Here is a 17536-nt window from a genome sequence, read left to right as displayed (position 1 = left end):
CATGCCTTCCCTCCCTTGCAAGTTGCCTTTCCCTTCCTCAAGGTGCTGTTTCCCTTCTCTGTTGCACTTTTATTTCTGCCCTTGCTTCTGTTTTCTCCCAATATGTGTATAAACTGTATGTGTTTTTGTTATTGCCGCCTCTGTTCCATGCTGCAGTTCTTCCCTATGAGTCCACAGGTAATTGCTTTTGTTTTTTCCTAAGGCATGTGCTAATAGTTGTCTCTCTTTAAAATTGCTTTTGATGTTGTCAGGTCTTCCTTGTGTTTATTTTACTTTATTTATTTACTTGGTACATTTATATACCCCCCTCTCTGCCTTAGCATTCAAAACAGTTTACTATTTAAAAAAAAATTAAATCCGCAAGTTTGTTGATACAAAAGATAAAACAAGTTATTGCAGGCCAGTAATTTATTGCTAATTTCTCTTTCATGAAGACTTGCATTTTGGAGGCTCAATTCAGAGCACCGCAGACACCCGCCTATAAGTCGACCCCACAGATAAGTCGAGGGCAAGTTTTGAGCCAACAATCATGGAATTTTCTATGACCCTCGGATAAGTTGGGGGTTAAACATAGGGTGGTGTCTGACTATAGTTTTGTCTGATTTTACCCGAGGCCAGATCCTGAAAAATAACCTACCACTAATTGTTACCTAAGAACTGTAGTCTCTAATTTATTAAAAACACAGTAAAAGATCATAAGATAAATTTTTATTCGACTTATTTGCGCAAACAAATTACCACTTCTGTAATAAATTTAAGAGTGGATTTCAAGGATTCACAGATGTATTTTAATGCAAATCCTGACGTTCTTGGGACATGTGCTCCCCACTCCTAAAACCTCTGTGGTGGAACACTTTCTTTGCAAGTGACATGTCATCTTCTGTTTAAAAAATCTCCACTGACAGAACTGAGTCAGGTTTTTGCTTGAGCCCATACAGAACTTCTGCTTCTGTTTTGTCAGAGCTGATAGTGCTTAGATGGGCTGCCTGTTATCTGTCATGGAAGAAGGTAGCTCCTTGTATCCATTTTTGACATGAGAATCATATTCCTTTTGATGGAACTATCATCTCACTATGCACTGCTTTTCCTTGAGAGGGAAAGTTGCTCCCGGTGAACACAGCAGAACTGTACTTCCACAATCAGTGGGGTTTAACAAGCTGCCTCACAAACTTAATTAAGCCAGAGTTCTTGGGTTTCTGACAGTCTAGTTGTATGACTATAAACTAGCTTGGATTCACATACTTTACCTTGGTTGGTTTCTGAAGCAAGCTGCTTGTTTAGCAGGCAGAAAAATGTCAGAAAGAACTTGGACAGTCCAGCTGTAGAAAGATGAGGTGAATGATGTTTTGGTTCCATGAACATTTAGAACCAGGAGATTGTATAGAACAAACCTGATCCACTTGCCTACCATTCCTATTCCCTATCTCACCCTGTGTTTGTTCAAATATGTGCATGTTGTAGAATTGGACCAGGGAACTACTGAGTCACTCTGGGTACAATTTTGCATTGTATCAAAGTACTCTTGGAGCAAGATGGTAGCAATTATTCAAAGGGGGATGTGCTGAAGAATGAAGATCTTATTCTGTATTTTCTTTCCATCACCATTATTCCTTTCTGTGTAGTTGAATATGGAGCTGAAACAGAACCTGAAGGACACTATGACACAGAAGTACCGGAAGGAGGGAGAAGAGGGTGTGACTAGTGCAGTGGACAAACTTCAGCAAGAGGTATGGCTGGGAAGTGGGGAATTCAAATGGGGAAAAGAAACTTTAAACAAAAACAATTTGGATGAAGGAATCATGCCACTACTGGAGGGGTGTTGCTCCACTTCCTCTAACAGGCCAAAGGGGTCTGTGGTATCTGTCTACTGGTCACTGTATCTGCCCATGCTGGCTACTGGCTTGGGGATGCAAAGCAGCATGTTCTGGTAGATGAACATGGAAATGTATCCTATCTCAACCTGTGCACCTTGTTCCATTGCCAGGGAATTGATGTTGGTGGCTGTTCCCAATATAGTCACATCCTTTGGGGAACCCCCCCCCCCAAATAGCAGCTCATGTGTAGCTGGACATGGTTCTGGGAGTGGGGAGGACTGCTAAAGTGAAAACTTTCCAAAAATCCTCAGATCAGTGCAGTTTTACGAACTGATGAGGCACTGCCCTATATGTTATTCCAAGGGTTATTACTAATTTAGAGCCTAATGGCTTGCTGCTGGTGCATACTCTTGCAAATGTGCCATAAAGCATGTTTGCGAGCTTTACCATGAGTCCAGTGGCAGAGCTAGCCCAGCGCGAGCCTGCACTGGGGCAGCTCCAGTGCTGCAGTGGCCCGCAGTCACCCAGACCACCTGGGTGGGGGGGAGTAGTCTGACTTGGCTAGTCTTTTCCGCTCAATCTCCAGGCAGCTAGATGGAGTTTGGCCATCTGTGGGTGAAGGTTTGGGCCCTGTGACAGAAGGTTCAGGTGCTGGGGGAGGGGAATGGGTGGGGAGATGGCCAGGTCTGGGTACCAGGGCCTGGGTAAATGGGCTATGTCAGAATGCCAGATGCAAGGGAGGGCACCAGGATGAGGTCTCTTGTTATCTGGTGTGCTCCCTGGGGCATTTGGTGGGCTGCTGTGAGATACAGGAAGCTGGACTAGATGGGCCTATGGCCTGATCCAGTGGGACTGTTCTTATGTTCTTATGTTAGGGCTGGCGGGGCCAGTTTGGGGCTATGAGGAGGACCTCGGCCTGCTCTAGTCTGACCTTCATGAGGACCCTCTGAAGGAGCTTTGTGGGGGGGGGAAGGCATACCTTACCCCTCGGGGCCACCATTGGTGGAGTGTGTCCATCCCTTCTGCTTCCGGACAGCATCCTCGGGAGAAGAACCTTGGCAGCTGGTGGTTGTGCTGCTGGTGAACAGGTCTAAGGTCATTGGACCGAACTGACGGTTGATCCCTGCAAAGACCAGTGGGTGAAGCTTCCATTCTGAATGGTTGAGGTCCTGGCGACTCAGCCAGTCCGCTGCTGTGTTTTCCAGTCCAGCGATGTGCTCGGCTCTGATGGACCTGAGGTTCTTTTCCGCCCACAGCATCAGTCTGCGTGCCTCCATCTGCAGCGCTGCTGATCTGGTGCTCCATTGCCGGTTTACGTAGGCCCTTGCTGCGATGTTGTCAGTATAAACTAAGACGTCTTGGTCCCTGGGCTGGGGGAGGGCCAGCAGGGCTAGTGGGATGGTCCTCAACTTTAGCAGGTTGATGGGGGCTGTCCTCTCACTTGGGGACCAGCGGCCCTGTGTTACCTCCTCGGGGGCGTGGGCCCCCCATTCCTGGAGACTCGCGTCTGTGAACAGGACGGCTCTGTGGTGTATCTGGATGGGCGAGCCCTGGTCCAGCCTGTGCGGCCGCATCCACCATCAAAGGTCCTTGAGAGTGAGGGAGTTCAGTCTGACACGCTTACTCCTTTTGGAGACGATGAAGTCCTGGAAGGGCAGCAGCAGGTCAGATGTCCTGGCAGGAGGTCAGTATGCCCAGGAGATGGGCCAACATCAGTGCATCCGGTCTGGGGGAGTGGAGGGCAGCGTTGCTCAGGTCTGCAATCTTGGCCCGCCGTTCTGGGGACAGGAAAACTTTGAACTGGGAGGTGTCGATGATTGCTCCCAGGTGTTCTATGGTCTGTGAGGGTGCCAGGTGACTCTTCTCTAAGTTGATGAGGAACCCGTGGTTCCAGAGACATTGGATGGTCTGGTGCAGGTGTAGGGTGCCCTCCTCTGGTGAGGCAGATCTCAGCTGTGCCTTCTGTGTCATGTAGCTGTGCCTTCTGATGGACATCAGGATGGAGCGTAGGGTCTCCATCTTGAATTTCTGATGACGCATCTATCTGTTGAGCCACTTGAGGTCGAGGATGGCTCTGGTGCCGCCGGATCTCTTGGGCACAGTGAAGAGGTGGGAGTACACCCTGGACCCCCACTGCTCCCTTGGAACCAGTTCAGTGGCCCCAACCTGTAGGAGGTGTTGGATTGCCTCGAGTGTCTTGCTGTGCTTTAGCAGGCACTTGGGTCTGGGGACCCGTAAGAACCAGTTGGCTGGATGGCTAGTCGTTACTGAGACTTTGGGCCCTTTGTGCCAAAGCACTGGGGCTACTGTCCTCTGGGCTTGTAGGCTGGCTGTCTTGGGTGCTAGATGGGCCTTTGACTTCTGAAAGGGGCTGCAGAGGGTGAGGTAATGGGTTGAGAGCTCCTTGAGGGCCGAAAGGGGCTGGTGCTGGGACCACCGGGCGGGCCTTGGGTTCCTCTCCCTGGTGGGCACTACCCTCTTCTTTCCCCTGGACTGCACAAGTAGCGGGTCCAGGGCGTCCCCGAACAACTTGGCTCCCTGGGAGGAGAGGCCGGTGACCCTGGCGTGTGAGGTTGCATCCATGTCCCAGGAAAGTGTCTCCGGAGGCTGGCTGCAGCCGGAGCGCGCGTGAGCATGCCTGCCTCACCCCTGCCAGGCGAAGGGGGAGCAGGTGGCTGGAGACGCGGGAGTGCCTGCTAGGTGTGCGGCTGTTTGTTGTTGTTTAAGTGTTTGTTGTCGGCAAAGGAGGGGGGGCTGCCCTGGGGTCAGTTGAGGCTGACCACTAAAGCACTGCCCTGGGTCAAGCGAGGGCAGCCCGGAAAGCGGTGGTTAGGCCCGGAAAGACTCGAAATTCAAGAGTAGAGTTGGCTGTCTTGCTCTAAAGCAGGAGCCTCTAGGCAGGCAGCTGGTAAAACAAAGGGAACTCTCTGAAAGGGACTGCAGCCAGTATTGAAATTCAAAATAGGTTTGGCTGCCTTGCTCTAAAGCAGGGGTCTTCAAACCCCGGCCCAGGGGCCAGATGCAGCCTGCGGCGAGCCTCTATCTGGCCCGCGGCCAGCCTCTTGTCCCCTGAAAGCCCCTGGCCCACTTTGCCAAACATAACCGGAACTATGCTCTGGTTGCATCTGGAGGGTGTTCTAAGGACCAGAGGTTGAATGAATGAGCCCATTCATTCATACATCTAAGTTCCATCTCTAATTTATTTATATAAATTTTATATTAAAATTTATTTTTCAGCCCTCAAAACCGTGCCAGACATTTGATGCGGCCCTCTGGCCAAAAAGTTTTGAGACCCTTGCTCTAAAGCCTCCAGGCAGGCTGCTGGTTAAACAGAGGAAAAATTTCTTAAAGGGACAGCAGCCATTCTTGCCTGCTGGAAGTCTGGAGAGTTAGGGAAAAGGTAAAAAGAAGAAAAAAAATACCCTCTTAGCTTCTCCAGTGGGGGGGGGGATTCAGTGGAGCTGAACCCAGCTCTGTCCTGCTTCGCCAAAATGCTAGGCCAGTCTGGGGAGTCCAGGGAGCCCCTCCCCTCAGGATGAACAAAAGACTCTGGCCTGCCTACCTGAGAGGGAGGAGCTACCCACTTGTAAGGACTAAGAAGGACATGGAGATCCCACTGGAGAATGTTCTATGCACACTTCAGGGACTGGAGGTGGGCACATGGCTTGCTCTGTTTTGACAAGGCATATTAGATGTCAAGCTTCTTTTTGCTTTATAAGATTTTTTTTCCTGACTGTTTCTATTTACAGGACTTGTGATTAACTGCATTTTATATTAACAGTGTGCAACTGAGATTGTTATTTTGTCTGTATCCCACTTCTTCCCTGTTGAGTAGTTTATCTCAAAATGCATTTGGACTACAAATTATTGTTTTATTATAGTCTCTTGCATCCTTTAGAGGTTTTTGTGTTTGCTCTGCTTTGTGTAAACCCTACACACTGAGGCACAGTCTAGAATTGCCCTAAGAGGTCTTCATTTATGCAGATACCTATCACTGAATTTTATTTTTGCCCAGAGGAGTTTCCAGGAGACCCTCTGTGGGCTATACATGGCTATAGATTGCAGTATATAGATTGCTTTCCTATGCCCTATTTTGGGTTAACCTTCCCTGAATAACTGCTTGAGAGGTTCTGTACAGAGCATATATATTTTTAGCATTTTCCTGGTTCTTGGCCTTGTTCCTGATGCAGAAAATTCTAAAAGAAACCCTGGAGCAGCTGGTTAAAATAAACATAAGTCTATATTTGGTGGTTGAGGCATCTCTTCATTGCCACTCCCCTTCTCAAGCTGATGACCTCACTGCAAAAGAATGAATGGAATGTAGAGAAGCCTTTATTTTGAGTAAATATGGGAGCTTTTCATCATGTGGAAGGTGTTCAAGCCCACCATTTCACATTTGCCACATTTTTCTTGAAGTCATACTTCAAGAAAAGCTCTCCTTTCTGACAGAAGTGTGCTTCTGTGTGAATTACATTTCCTATCATGAAACTTTGTAACTAGAGATACAATTCACACAGGAGCACACTCTTCTAAGAAGAGGCTGGAGAGTTGTTTGCATCAATAAATGCAGATATTTTTCAACTCTGATGTATGATTTTTCGATCATACATCATTTTCCTGCACATGCTTGACATGCCTGCAGATTTCAATTTCACAAATTAGGACAAGTGTGTAGTTGAGGTGAGTTCTGGTTCATTCATACAGAAGAGCAGGTTAAGGAGGCCTTTTCCACTGTAGCTCCAAGGCTATGAATTGTTATTTGAGGCTCAATTTGTTTCAGGGTCAAAGTAAGACTGTCCTGGCTACAACTGCTTTTTGCAGGCAGTAGTAGGGGAATGGTTGACTTTACTGTTTCCGTAGTTGCAAGGGAAAGAGAAGTGCAAGTGTGCAAAAACTAGCTGCTGCTAGTTTTTCTGGTTGACATTGTCAGAACCTGTGTGCACTCTGAAATGAGTTCCATTGAACTTAGCAGGGACTTAAATTCCAATTAAGTGTGCCTGATGCTGCAGTTGTATGCACAGGTTCTTGGGAATAAGCCCTGTTGAAGTCGGTGGGACTTAACCTCTGGCTCATATGCATATATTATGGCTGTATGGCACTGAACTGACAGTGCCAGACCTTTCTATGCAGACATGATGTCAGGAGGAGTGTAATAGAAAGAAAATCATCTCTGCGTGGTGTGCTTGCAGAGAATGATCTCACTCTAGCGATGACTTCTCACCACTATGCTGAATATTTGATCTGCTTGCAGAGAATGTAGCTTGATACAGCGAGAACAACTGGCGTTCTTTTTCATTGCCTGAATGAACCATTAGTATGGGTGCAGGCCAGAGCTCACATATCCCACATATGTATAGCAAGTGGTAATAACATCATTGACATTTTTATCCAGATATGACCTCATATTTAAGGAACACTTTTGAACTGTAGGCTGTCATAATTAGAAATGCCCGTTTGCAGAAATGCCCACTGAGCTAAACTTGCTGTTGATCTTGGGATACACACAGAGCTGGCTAGCCAAGTACAGAAGCACACAAGGAACTCTGTGAGCCTCAGGGTTTGTTTGTTTGATTTTGCCTGACCTGGGGAACTGCCTTCTGCTTCATGAGGGGACAAGCTGCACAGGCCTGAGGCATATGTATCCAAGGCACAATATGATTGTAGAGGAGTCGCAACAACTTTTGGCAATGCAACATGCAAACACACATGCTTACACTCTGTTTCTGTGTGTGCACATAGTTCAAGTGCTGTGGCAGCCATAATGCTTCAGATTGGAGTGACAGCGAATGGATCAAGACGGCTTCTTCAGGAAGGAAGTTTCCAGACAGCTGCTGCAAGACAGTCACGGAATTCTGTGGTCGAAGAGATCATCCCTCCAATATCTACAAAGAGGTAAAAATCAATACCAAACCTGATCTGCCACCCCGTATCTACAGTGTCACATTACAGACCTTTATTTTCTTTTATTAGCAATAATTACAAATGAGACACCAACATGTGGTGTTATGTTACTTTGCTGGATGTTCTTCTACTACAGAACCTATCCTGCACAAATGCATCTTTATATGTTCTGCATTTTGGCACATGAGGCTGAGAATGTCACCACAATTACTTCCGAGGCAGGGGGCAGGGGGGCTGCAAAGTGGGAGGCGGCCTCAGGTGGAAAATGTCCCAGGCCCACCTCTGCACAAATGCCTCTGAAGCACAATCCACCAGGAGGTTCTTCTGCATAAGAAATCTGATGCTCTTGCACAGCTCCTGCACATTCTAGTGCAGTTTATGGTGGAGGGCTTCTTGGGTAGATGTTACAGCTCTCTCTTTCCCTGTGCAGCCATCAGTGGCATCCAAACTCAGCCACCTCTCCTTGCCTCTGTCATTTTTTTTGTGTATGCATCTTCTAACTGAAATATTATTACAAAACAAACAAAGTAAATTCCATATCACAAATCAGTAGCATAGCTACGGGAGGGGCAGCATGGTAAGTATTGCAAGCACCACAAAATGCTGTGTTATTGGCCCCTCCCACTCGCTGTCAGCCTGAATGGGAGGGTGCAAGTGGGAGGGGCTGCTTACACTGCATGTTGTGGCATCTGCAATACTTCCTCCCTGTAGCTGTGTGACTGCCACAAATGAATCCAGGGCTGTCATTTGGCCTTGCTTGATAGACCAACTTCTGTGTTGCCACCAGGTCTCAAGCTTTATTAAGCCATTTATTATTTTTTTTGAAGTGCATGACAGGTAGGGGCAGGAAAAGCAAAGTACTGCATTCCTGTTTTGAATCAAATCAGAAATCACTTGAACTCATTTTGCTTTGCTTGATCTTGAGCTGTGGATTTTTAATTAAACTGTTTTAGCCTGGTTGCTTCCAATGTTTTGTTCCTAATGTTTTAGGAAAGAGAGTACAGTTTAATGGTTAAGGCTGCAAATCCTATGCACATTTACCTGGGAGTAAGACCCATTCAACTTAATGAGGATTACTTCTGGGTAGACATGCCTAGGATTGCGCTACAAAAGACTGAGCTATGAACCTGTGAAGCCCCTAATTGAGATCTCAGCCCAGCAACAAAATTGCCAGATGTCTTTAGACAAACCACGGTGACACGTGAAGCAAAATGAGATGGGAATAAGGTGGCAGAATTATGTGATGGCAGAATGGACTGTACCACTTCAACCCATTGGGGAGGGGATTGGGTTGGGGGTTCCCATATCTGAAAGTTCAAAATGCAAAGTTTTATGCTAGAGCCTTCAGTGTACATGTGCTTGTCCCATGCCAGCATGAAAGTTTTCATATGCTGTTTCTAGTCTAATATATTCTGCTGCTCAGCTAGTTTCCTAACACCCTGGCTGGTGTCTAGGTGGTAATGGATTTAGATGTGGCCATGTTGAGTGGGGAGAAAGTATCCGATCATTAAAAAAAATCTTCCCCCCCTCCCCCCGGTTCATAAGAGGTGACAGCCTTTTAAGCTCTGAGCTCTTCCCTCAGTGTTGATGCTTTTGGACTGTGGTGTGCTGCCAGAGGGGGACGATGATATAACCCTTTTCAACAGGGGGATTAGATGGTATGAGGAGCATGAATAACTTCTGCAACTAAGCTTGTTTAGTTCTGGTCAGACAGAGACAGACTAAGCCCACTGCCTCGGGGCAGGAGTTCTGACTGCTGAACCCAAATCTCAGGTGATATTTCAAGCTATTTTTTAGAAGTACCCATATATTTCGCTCCATAAGACGCACCTGACCATAAGACGCACCTATTTTTTAGAGGAGGAAAACAGGAAAAAAATATTCTGAACCAAATAGTGTAATAAAATATTTAATAAACTATAACAGAATAACATTTGAACCATCCCCCCCTTCTTAGGGTGAATGGGATCATAAACTGGCATGAAGATCCCTCCCTTTATTAGGGTGAATGGGATCATAAACTGGCATGAAGATCCCCCCTTCATTAAGGTCCCCAACGTGCACTCTTTTTTGCAGTATTCGCTCCATAAGACGCACACACTTCCCTCCCCTTTTGGGGGGGGGGAAGTGCATCTTATGGAGCGAAAAATACGGTATTCTAGGATAGAAGTGTTGGGGAAAATAGGCTTATTTTGTGAGCAAGGAAGGACCTCTTTGCCAACAGTTAGAAAGAGCAGTGGAGTTCTACCCTTCTTCCACTTTCCTCCAACATGTCTTTGCACTTGACCTGCCTGAGGCAGGCAGGCTGAACATGAATGCAAAAAGCATAGCTTGGAATGAGCAAAGCAGTATCTACTCTACAGATTTAAACTGCTTTTAATAGTCCTTCCTTCTCCTGAGGAAATCATGAGAACTGTCTTTTTGTGAGAAAGGATCTCGAACAGAATTCTCAGCATCCCCACCAGTTCCCAACATTCTTTGAGGGCAGCCATGACAGTTAAACTGCTATAAAACTGATGTTAGTTAGTAGTAGAAACACACCCTGTGATGTCAAGTTTGGTTTGAACCTTTGCAGAAGGCTGACTGCAGATGTTACATGGAAGCAGGAGCTGTAGAAACACAAATCACTTGTGCATCTCCAGGGAAGATGACGATCTTGTCAATAAGATGAACTGCTCTAGAGGCCATCTGGAATGCACAGATCTTAACACAGAGCTGATGGATGTGTCCCTACTTAAGATATTATATTCAAAATTTGGGATTGTGGGGTATTGGTGTTTCTGCAGTTTCTGGTTTTGAAAAAGGTCCATATGAGCTCTGATCCACCGATCTTGCTGAAAAACCTTGGGAAGCCAAGAAAAGAATCTCTCCCTGTAACAGTGTACAGTAGAGCTGTTGAGAGTGAGTAAGAGATGTTTTCTCTGAAGGCCGGTCTGTTCCTGTTGTTGGTGATGCCACATTCTGGAATAATAAGAGGGTATCCTCCTACAGGAGAGAAGGGTGGCAGTAGGAGAGAAGTGAGACCATGGAAAAGATGGTGATGATTAAAACTTACTATAAGAAGGGAGGAAGGGATTTGATGTCAATGTTTAAAATTCAGCCCAGGTACAGGAACAGTCATGTGACCCTACTAACAGCGCAATCCTATACCTATCTGCTGAGAAGTAAGTCCGATTGAGAACAATGGGACTTACTTCAAGGTAAGGGTGTATAGGAGTGCAGACTTCTGTCTATTTTAAGAAAAGTTGATGGGAGAGTTGGAAAGTAACTGAGACCAAAAGCAAGGAGATGGGGAATAAGCAAGGAGAAGCAGCCTTATTTTGTTGTGTATCACCTGTCAGCAATGCGAAGCAAACACAGCACACACATACACACACTGTACAAGGACTCCTAAGTAAGCTTCTAAATATGGTGAGCTAATGTTTTCAACCTATGCCTTTTATGGGCATCCAGTACGTTTTGTGACATCAGCATGAAGCTGAAGGTGGGATGAATAATGGGGATGTTACAACAGATGCTCTTTCCTAAGGCACCTAGTGAAACTCTGAATTTCCATGGAAAGCTCATTCTTTGTCAAAAAACCATTTCAGATATTCCTCAAAACACTTCAAAAGTGTAATAACGTTTCAAATATGGATGGACCCTGGGCCAGAAAATGCAGAACAAAATCATGTTCCAAAAATACATATGGCTTCAAAATGAGGTTGCTGGAAGTACTTACTGATGATGTTTGTGTCCCATCCTTCCTCTGGCTCAGGAAGACATATGTAGAGTTTTCCCCGCTTCTATTATGGCACCAGCTACTCTGTGAGGTAGGCTAGGTTGAGAGTTAGTGACTGGGCTAAGGCTGCCCACTGAATGGAGATTTGAATATGGTTCCCAACCACAGTCTATCTCCTGCACACCACATTGGCTCTTACATGTAATTAAGAAATCACGAGAGATAAACCTGTGTGCCTCTTTCTTTTAGGCACTCTCATAACATGACGAGAAGTATTTCTAATGCTGTGGTGGAAAGCATGCATCCCTATATCAAGTGGCTTATTTCGGAAACCACCCAGCTAATCTTGCTCTTGCTTCTGTGGTTGCAATGACTCGGCAGGAAGGCCAAAGATAGCATTTCTCCGTGGTAGGCAGGCAGGAATTGACCTGCCCAGACTCACACCAGCTATTCCAGGTTTAAAGATGGCAGTTGGTGCACCACAGAGTCAAGCTTCTCACCCTGCCTGGGCCATGGGCAGGGAGACCTCTGTTCAGGCCACATGTGTAACAATATTAGGCAGCCACAAGCTGTTGCATAAATGAACTCTTGCTTCAGCAGTAGCCCCCCTTCCCATTTTCCTGTATTTATGTGTGTGTCCTGAAAAATGTGAATATCACGTAGCTCAAGAAAAAAAAAACCTCAGGATAAAACAAATCAATTCAACTTTAAATTATGTTGTCACTGTCTTACAGGTTGGCTGCATCACTAAATTGGAGAACTTTATCCAGGAACACCTGAAAATTATTGGAGCAGTTGGACTTGGGATTGCTTTTGTACAGGTATGGTTTGGTAATGTGGAAGGAATTCTGCAGGTTTGGGAAACTGTAGTCCCTTCCATGAGCTGACTATGTAAGAGGGAGGAGTCCATAGCTGGTAGCCTATAAGTAAAGTTGGGCCCATGAATACCTGCTGTCTGGCTCACCACTGAACAGAGAACTTCTAAAAAGCAGAAAATGTGAGCAATCAAGCACATAAGAGATGGGGGAGGAGTTACTTCTTCCCTTACTCCCCGGGGAGTGGGCGGCGGAGCAGGAGGGGGGCATTCAGCTTGTTCTCCCAATCCAGCTTGTTCTCCCAATCCAGCTGCTAACTTCTCTGCCATAGTTTCTCTGTGCCATTAGCTTTCTTTTTTTTCTTGATAATTTATTTTTAAAACACCAGAAATTAACAAGTGCAAACTAAAATTATAAATACAAAACAAGTATTGAAAGTTGTGTGGCTAGATCAAGATTCTTTTTTTTCCTTCTACAAAATCATAAAACGCATTAGGTATCATGTTAAACAGTCTGTTGGTTATGTCTAAAATTCATTTTGAACCACAGGAAAGAAAGAAAAAGAAAAAAGAGACCACAGCTTTGCAGCATCCAAGCAATACTGTGTGAAAATGAGAGCAAGTAGTGGAAAAGTGATGTGTGTAAAAGTAGGCAATTTAAGCAGCTGTGCAGTCCCCACAATGTTCCAGAGACTACAGACTTGAAAGCAAAGCTTGCAAACTGAGCACAGACATTAGTGTCAGTTCTTTTCTTGTTTTTTGTCAGTACAAAAATAGCTTAAGCTTTAGTCTGTTCTCACATTGCAAACTTTGCATGGGAATGCTGCCCCACATGTAATCTCATTTTGAAATCATGTATCCATGAGCCTTAAGACTGCACGTTCACATAATTTGTGGTTGTTGTGTATGTCTGGAGCGAAATCGTAGTTTCCAAATTTATTAGTCTACACACAGTTTAATACACTGCCTGTCCACAGTTATCTACATTAGTTGTTTGTGATACATTAATGGCTTGCAATGAGAGAGAGCGCCAGCAATTTTGTAGTTTCTAAACTTCTCTGCTTGGGCACCTGGAGAAGGTTTATACTCACCACAGACAACCATGTGAGTGGCTGTTTACAACCCTGATAGTTATTTTGAGGGAGATTGCATAGTTATGGTGTTTTAGGAACCTGCCAGTATTGATTTTACATATGAGTTGTCAGCATATGAGATGGTGGGTAACACTGTGAAACTAAGAGAACCTTGTTTTTCCACTTGTGGTACACTGTGATTTTTTCCTAAAGAGGTCAACCAATAACCAAATAATTCCAATAAACCAAAGTGCTACTTTTTACTTAACAATAATTATGATTTATGATGCTAAATGTGTGGGGTTGCCAACCCTGTGTATGGGTGACTCAGCAAAATGATTCCTGTTATAAAGAGGCTCTTATGCTAGAATCTCACTGTCTGTAGTGTGGTCAGAAAGTGGCCTCTAGTGGTGACGCATTGCAACTGCAAGTCAGGCCACACTTCAAAATGTGTAAGGAAGAAGGCACTTTTTCATAGCTTCTTTTTTTAAGTTTCTCAGCACTGCTGTAATAAACCACAGTAACAATGGTACCATGGGAGTGCAAATAATATATTTTTCAGGAATGAATATCTTTTTTTTCCTCCGCCCATTTCAGATAATTTTGAGAGTAGTTCCCTTTTTCTTTGACAAAAGTGAAAGGTGATATAGTCCTTTGCCAGAGAGAGAAGCCCAGAAGCAATGCATTTAGACCTTTAGAGCTGTTATTGCCCAACACAGTTCAATCAGTAGAAGTGTGTAGTTGGGTGAGATCTCATCCTGAAGAAAATGGCTCTTCCTAGTTCTTAGAAGAAATGCTGTAGTGTTTCTGGTTACATGCTAATTGCTTGGAACATTCCCTTTCAGTAAGTAATGAGTCAACAGGAACTTTCAAACTTTAGGCTTTACATCTATCTGATTATGACTCGCACTGCAAGGGGCCAAAGTTCTTTTCCATACACACAGAGTTTTGGTTTGACAAAAAACGTACCTTCATGTATTTCCTGAAATTTGTGTTCTACTTGCCTTCCAGATTTTTGGGATGATCTTCACTTGCTGCTTGTATAAGAGTTTGAAATCAGAACCTTACTAGGACCTGAAAGACCACCTACTTGCTCAACTCTGTCACGTTCCAGCCCAATATACTATTCTTTGCCCAAGAGTGCAGAAATATCAGTCTCGCAAGGACTTATGCTGCGTTATGAAGTTATACTTGGATCACCCAGTGCCTCTGTGATATCAAGCAGTCCTCCTTAATGGACTGGGAAGCCCAGTCCTTTCTTTGTGGTCCAGAGTAATGGAGCTGCAGAATTCCTTCTGCGATGAACTTTTTATAAGCCATGCTCAATATGCAATCTAAGAGAGAGAGACCGTTAAAGCCATTGAAGAAGCAGTGCCTCCATGATTCCCTTTCATCCTTTTTTCATCACATCATCAGTATTCTCTGATGGATGAGAACTGGCCACAGGAATGGTTGGGAGTTTAGATGCTCTCTTCTCATGCCCAGAAATAATGCCTCTCTGGACAGGATCTCATGGCAGCTCAGTCCCATTCAAGAGAGCAGCTGTCTCTGCCAATCGCTGTCCCTTCTGGACAATCTGGTCTACTTAAGGATGTGCCTGAGAGATGGGTGGACTACTTTATCCACAGCAGTCTACTGCCGCCTTCTTCAAGACTTCTCTGTGCAGGAAGCCCCTATAGAGAGGAGAGAAGTCTTGTGCCTTTCAAGCCAGATGTTGGAAATATTTTGAATTTGAATCCTTTGACTGGGTTATTTAAAAAAACAAAAAACAACCTTTGAGGTGTTCTGTTAAAATGGCTCCTGTATCCATAATGCTGTCGGGATAACCCCACATAATGAAATGAAGCATCCCCTTTCATATGAATTAGTTCCTAGCCCAGAATAGCATTTCATTTCATTGGGGAAGAAATACATTGCTAGCTTTATATCCATCTTCCAAGTTTCATTCACCAGCCAACCAAAATCTGCCTGGAATGAGATACAGAATTCTGTTTTCCTGTTTGTCTCCCTTACTCATTTACTAAGCACACTTTTCAAAAAATGTTGGGTTGTTTTAACTGGCAATAAGGCATAAAACAAATTACGAATTGAATAATTAACTGGCAATATATGATGCCAACATGCACAGCTGAGTAATTTAATAATTATTGGATTATTTTGCACAAGGGAGAAAAGTGCTTGATATCTCTCTGTATCCCCAGCAATTACAGCCTTTCTGATAGCGGAGGTTGTCCTGGGAGTGACACACACTGCTGGCTTTGCTAGCTTACCCAACAATTGTGCCCAGGTGAGTTGATCTTCATCACTAAATGTTATCAAAGCATATGTCCTTTTCTTATCTCCTGTCCTCCACATATAAGCCACACCCATGTATCTCTTCCCCATTTTCCAGATTGATCTGTTTCAGAGGTGCCTCATATTCAATAATGGGAATTCTCCATTAACACATTTCCCTGTGCCTCTTTCATATGTCCAATACACCATCATATCCAAGAATATCCTTGCTATACTACTGAGAGCCTGTTGAGTAGATGTGTTTGATAGCTGTGTATGTTGGTATCATATAACTTTCACATTGCATTTCTGTCGGCTATTTGTTCCACCCATCCTCCTCCCCCAGTTTATAGACATGGTACCAGGAGCAATCAGACTTAAAGCATCAAATTTTCTCCTGGACATTCAGCCAGTGCAATTACCACTCTAATTCCAAATCTGATCATACCCCCACAAACTCCTTAACTTTCAAATTATTATTCCTACTACTTCCCATATAATGTCAAAAGCTGTGGCTTTCCCCAGCTGGAGGATGAATAAGGACCTTGGCAGGCATGCACTTAACACAAGTGCATTCTTCCTTCTCTTTCTTCCTTCTCCGTTCTGCTTTCTTCCTTCTCTGTTCTGAAAGAAGGAAGACTTTCTTCCTTCTCCGTTCTGCTTTCACGGGGGGAGGAAAGCAGGGGCATCTTCTCCTTTGAACCAGGTGAATGGTTCCAGGTGATGAATTGTTACCAGGTGAGGAAGTGTACAAAGGGCTGCTGGAGAAATGAAAAGGGTATGAAGGGCATTTATAAAATGTTCATACAGGTGAAAGATTTTGTACAATTTTAACTAGAAAGGTGGAAAAAAGGCAGGCTAAGATCTAAATTATTATATGAAAGTTAAAGCTAAATTATTTCAGGATAGCTACATTTTTCTCTTGGGCTCCTCCCCTCCCCAACTGATTATTAACCAAGAAGGAAACTACTGGCTGCACTTGCTTGAAGCAGTATTTCAGACTACTGAAGTGTGTATATGTATGGCTAGCTTTCTCTTTCCTCATTTGGGGAACCATATTGTGCCATGGTAAGAGAGGACAAGGTGTGCCAGTCAGCAATCTGTGTCTGCTCTGTTTGCCTCATATACTGTAATAACCATGCTTTAAACTCAATTTGTATTGCTGGCCAATAAAGCTAATGTGTCTGTATGTGATGCTTTGTTAATGCTGAAGAAGAGTCACAAGCTGTGAAGGAGTAGCAAAACACATTGGCATTGACAGGGCAAGTTCTTGGGGGGGGGGGGAATCTCCTTTGTCCCAAGGTTCATATGTGCTCTTTTTCCTTTGTGCAGTTTGCCTCTCCCTGGTAATGAGAGCAGCTCACTGTTTCCCCCTGTGACAGATGTACTTTAGAAGGTAATTTTAATCCAGAAATGGAAAATTTGTTGAATGAGCCTTTCCTCCAGCTCTGGTTTGCAAGGCCATTTGCAAGAGTAGAGCTCCTGCTTGAAAATATTTTTAATGAAATGGCAAACAAAATATTTCTGCATTTAAGCAGGGCAGAGCCTAGGCTTCCAATAAATTATTTATAGTGATGTGATACAGGAACAAAGATGTGCCCAGAAATGAAAAGTTATCCTACTGTCAAAAAAGTGAGAAAAATCACAAACACAAAAATAGAAGAGAAGTAAGCAGATAATAAATGGAGAGGAAGAGGCGGCAGCAGTAAAGCCTATTGCGGTGAAATATGTCATATTTCATTTACACACAGATTTGTTCAACATGTTGCAAGTTCAATGCATCAGAGGCTGGAGTTGCACACGTATTACATGCAATTGTTTCATTGTCCCCCAACTTAAATATCTGTTGTACTCACCACTCTGTAGGTGGGACAGTTTGGGATTTTCAGTGTTGCAATACAGTCCACAATTACAACAGCAGCACAGAGAATCTGCTCAT

The 17536-nt window shown here is 44.4% G+C and overlaps 1 protein-coding gene across 1 annotated transcript in view; it reads left to right on the top strand.

The window, feature by feature from the left end:
* CD151 (CD151 molecule (Raph blood group)) overlaps positions 1 to 16786 on the top strand; it is a 48097-nt gene extending 31311 nt beyond the window's left edge. The window contains exons 5-8 of the mRNA XM_066610428.1: positions 1623 to 1727; positions 7554 to 7706; positions 12171 to 12257; positions 14335 to 16786. Of these exons, the coding sequence (XP_066466525.1) occupies positions 1623 to 1727; positions 7554 to 7706; positions 12171 to 12257; positions 14335 to 14394 (405 nt within the window). The 3' untranslated portion in view covers positions 14395 to 16786. The remainder of the gene's footprint in view (positions 1 to 1622; positions 1728 to 7553; positions 7707 to 12170; positions 12258 to 14334) is intronic.
* Positions 16787 to 17536: the final 750 nt, after the last annotated feature.

Source organism: Tiliqua scincoides, chromosome 1, assembly GCF_035046505.1.
Source record: "Tiliqua scincoides isolate rTilSci1 chromosome 1, rTilSci1.hap2, whole genome shotgun sequence".
Classification (NCBI taxonomy): domain Eukaryota; kingdom Metazoa; phylum Chordata; class Lepidosauria; order Squamata; family Scincidae; genus Tiliqua; species Tiliqua scincoides.
The sequence above is the reverse complement of the archived record's forward strand: the minus strand, read 5'-3'. Positions and strand labels throughout refer to the sequence as shown.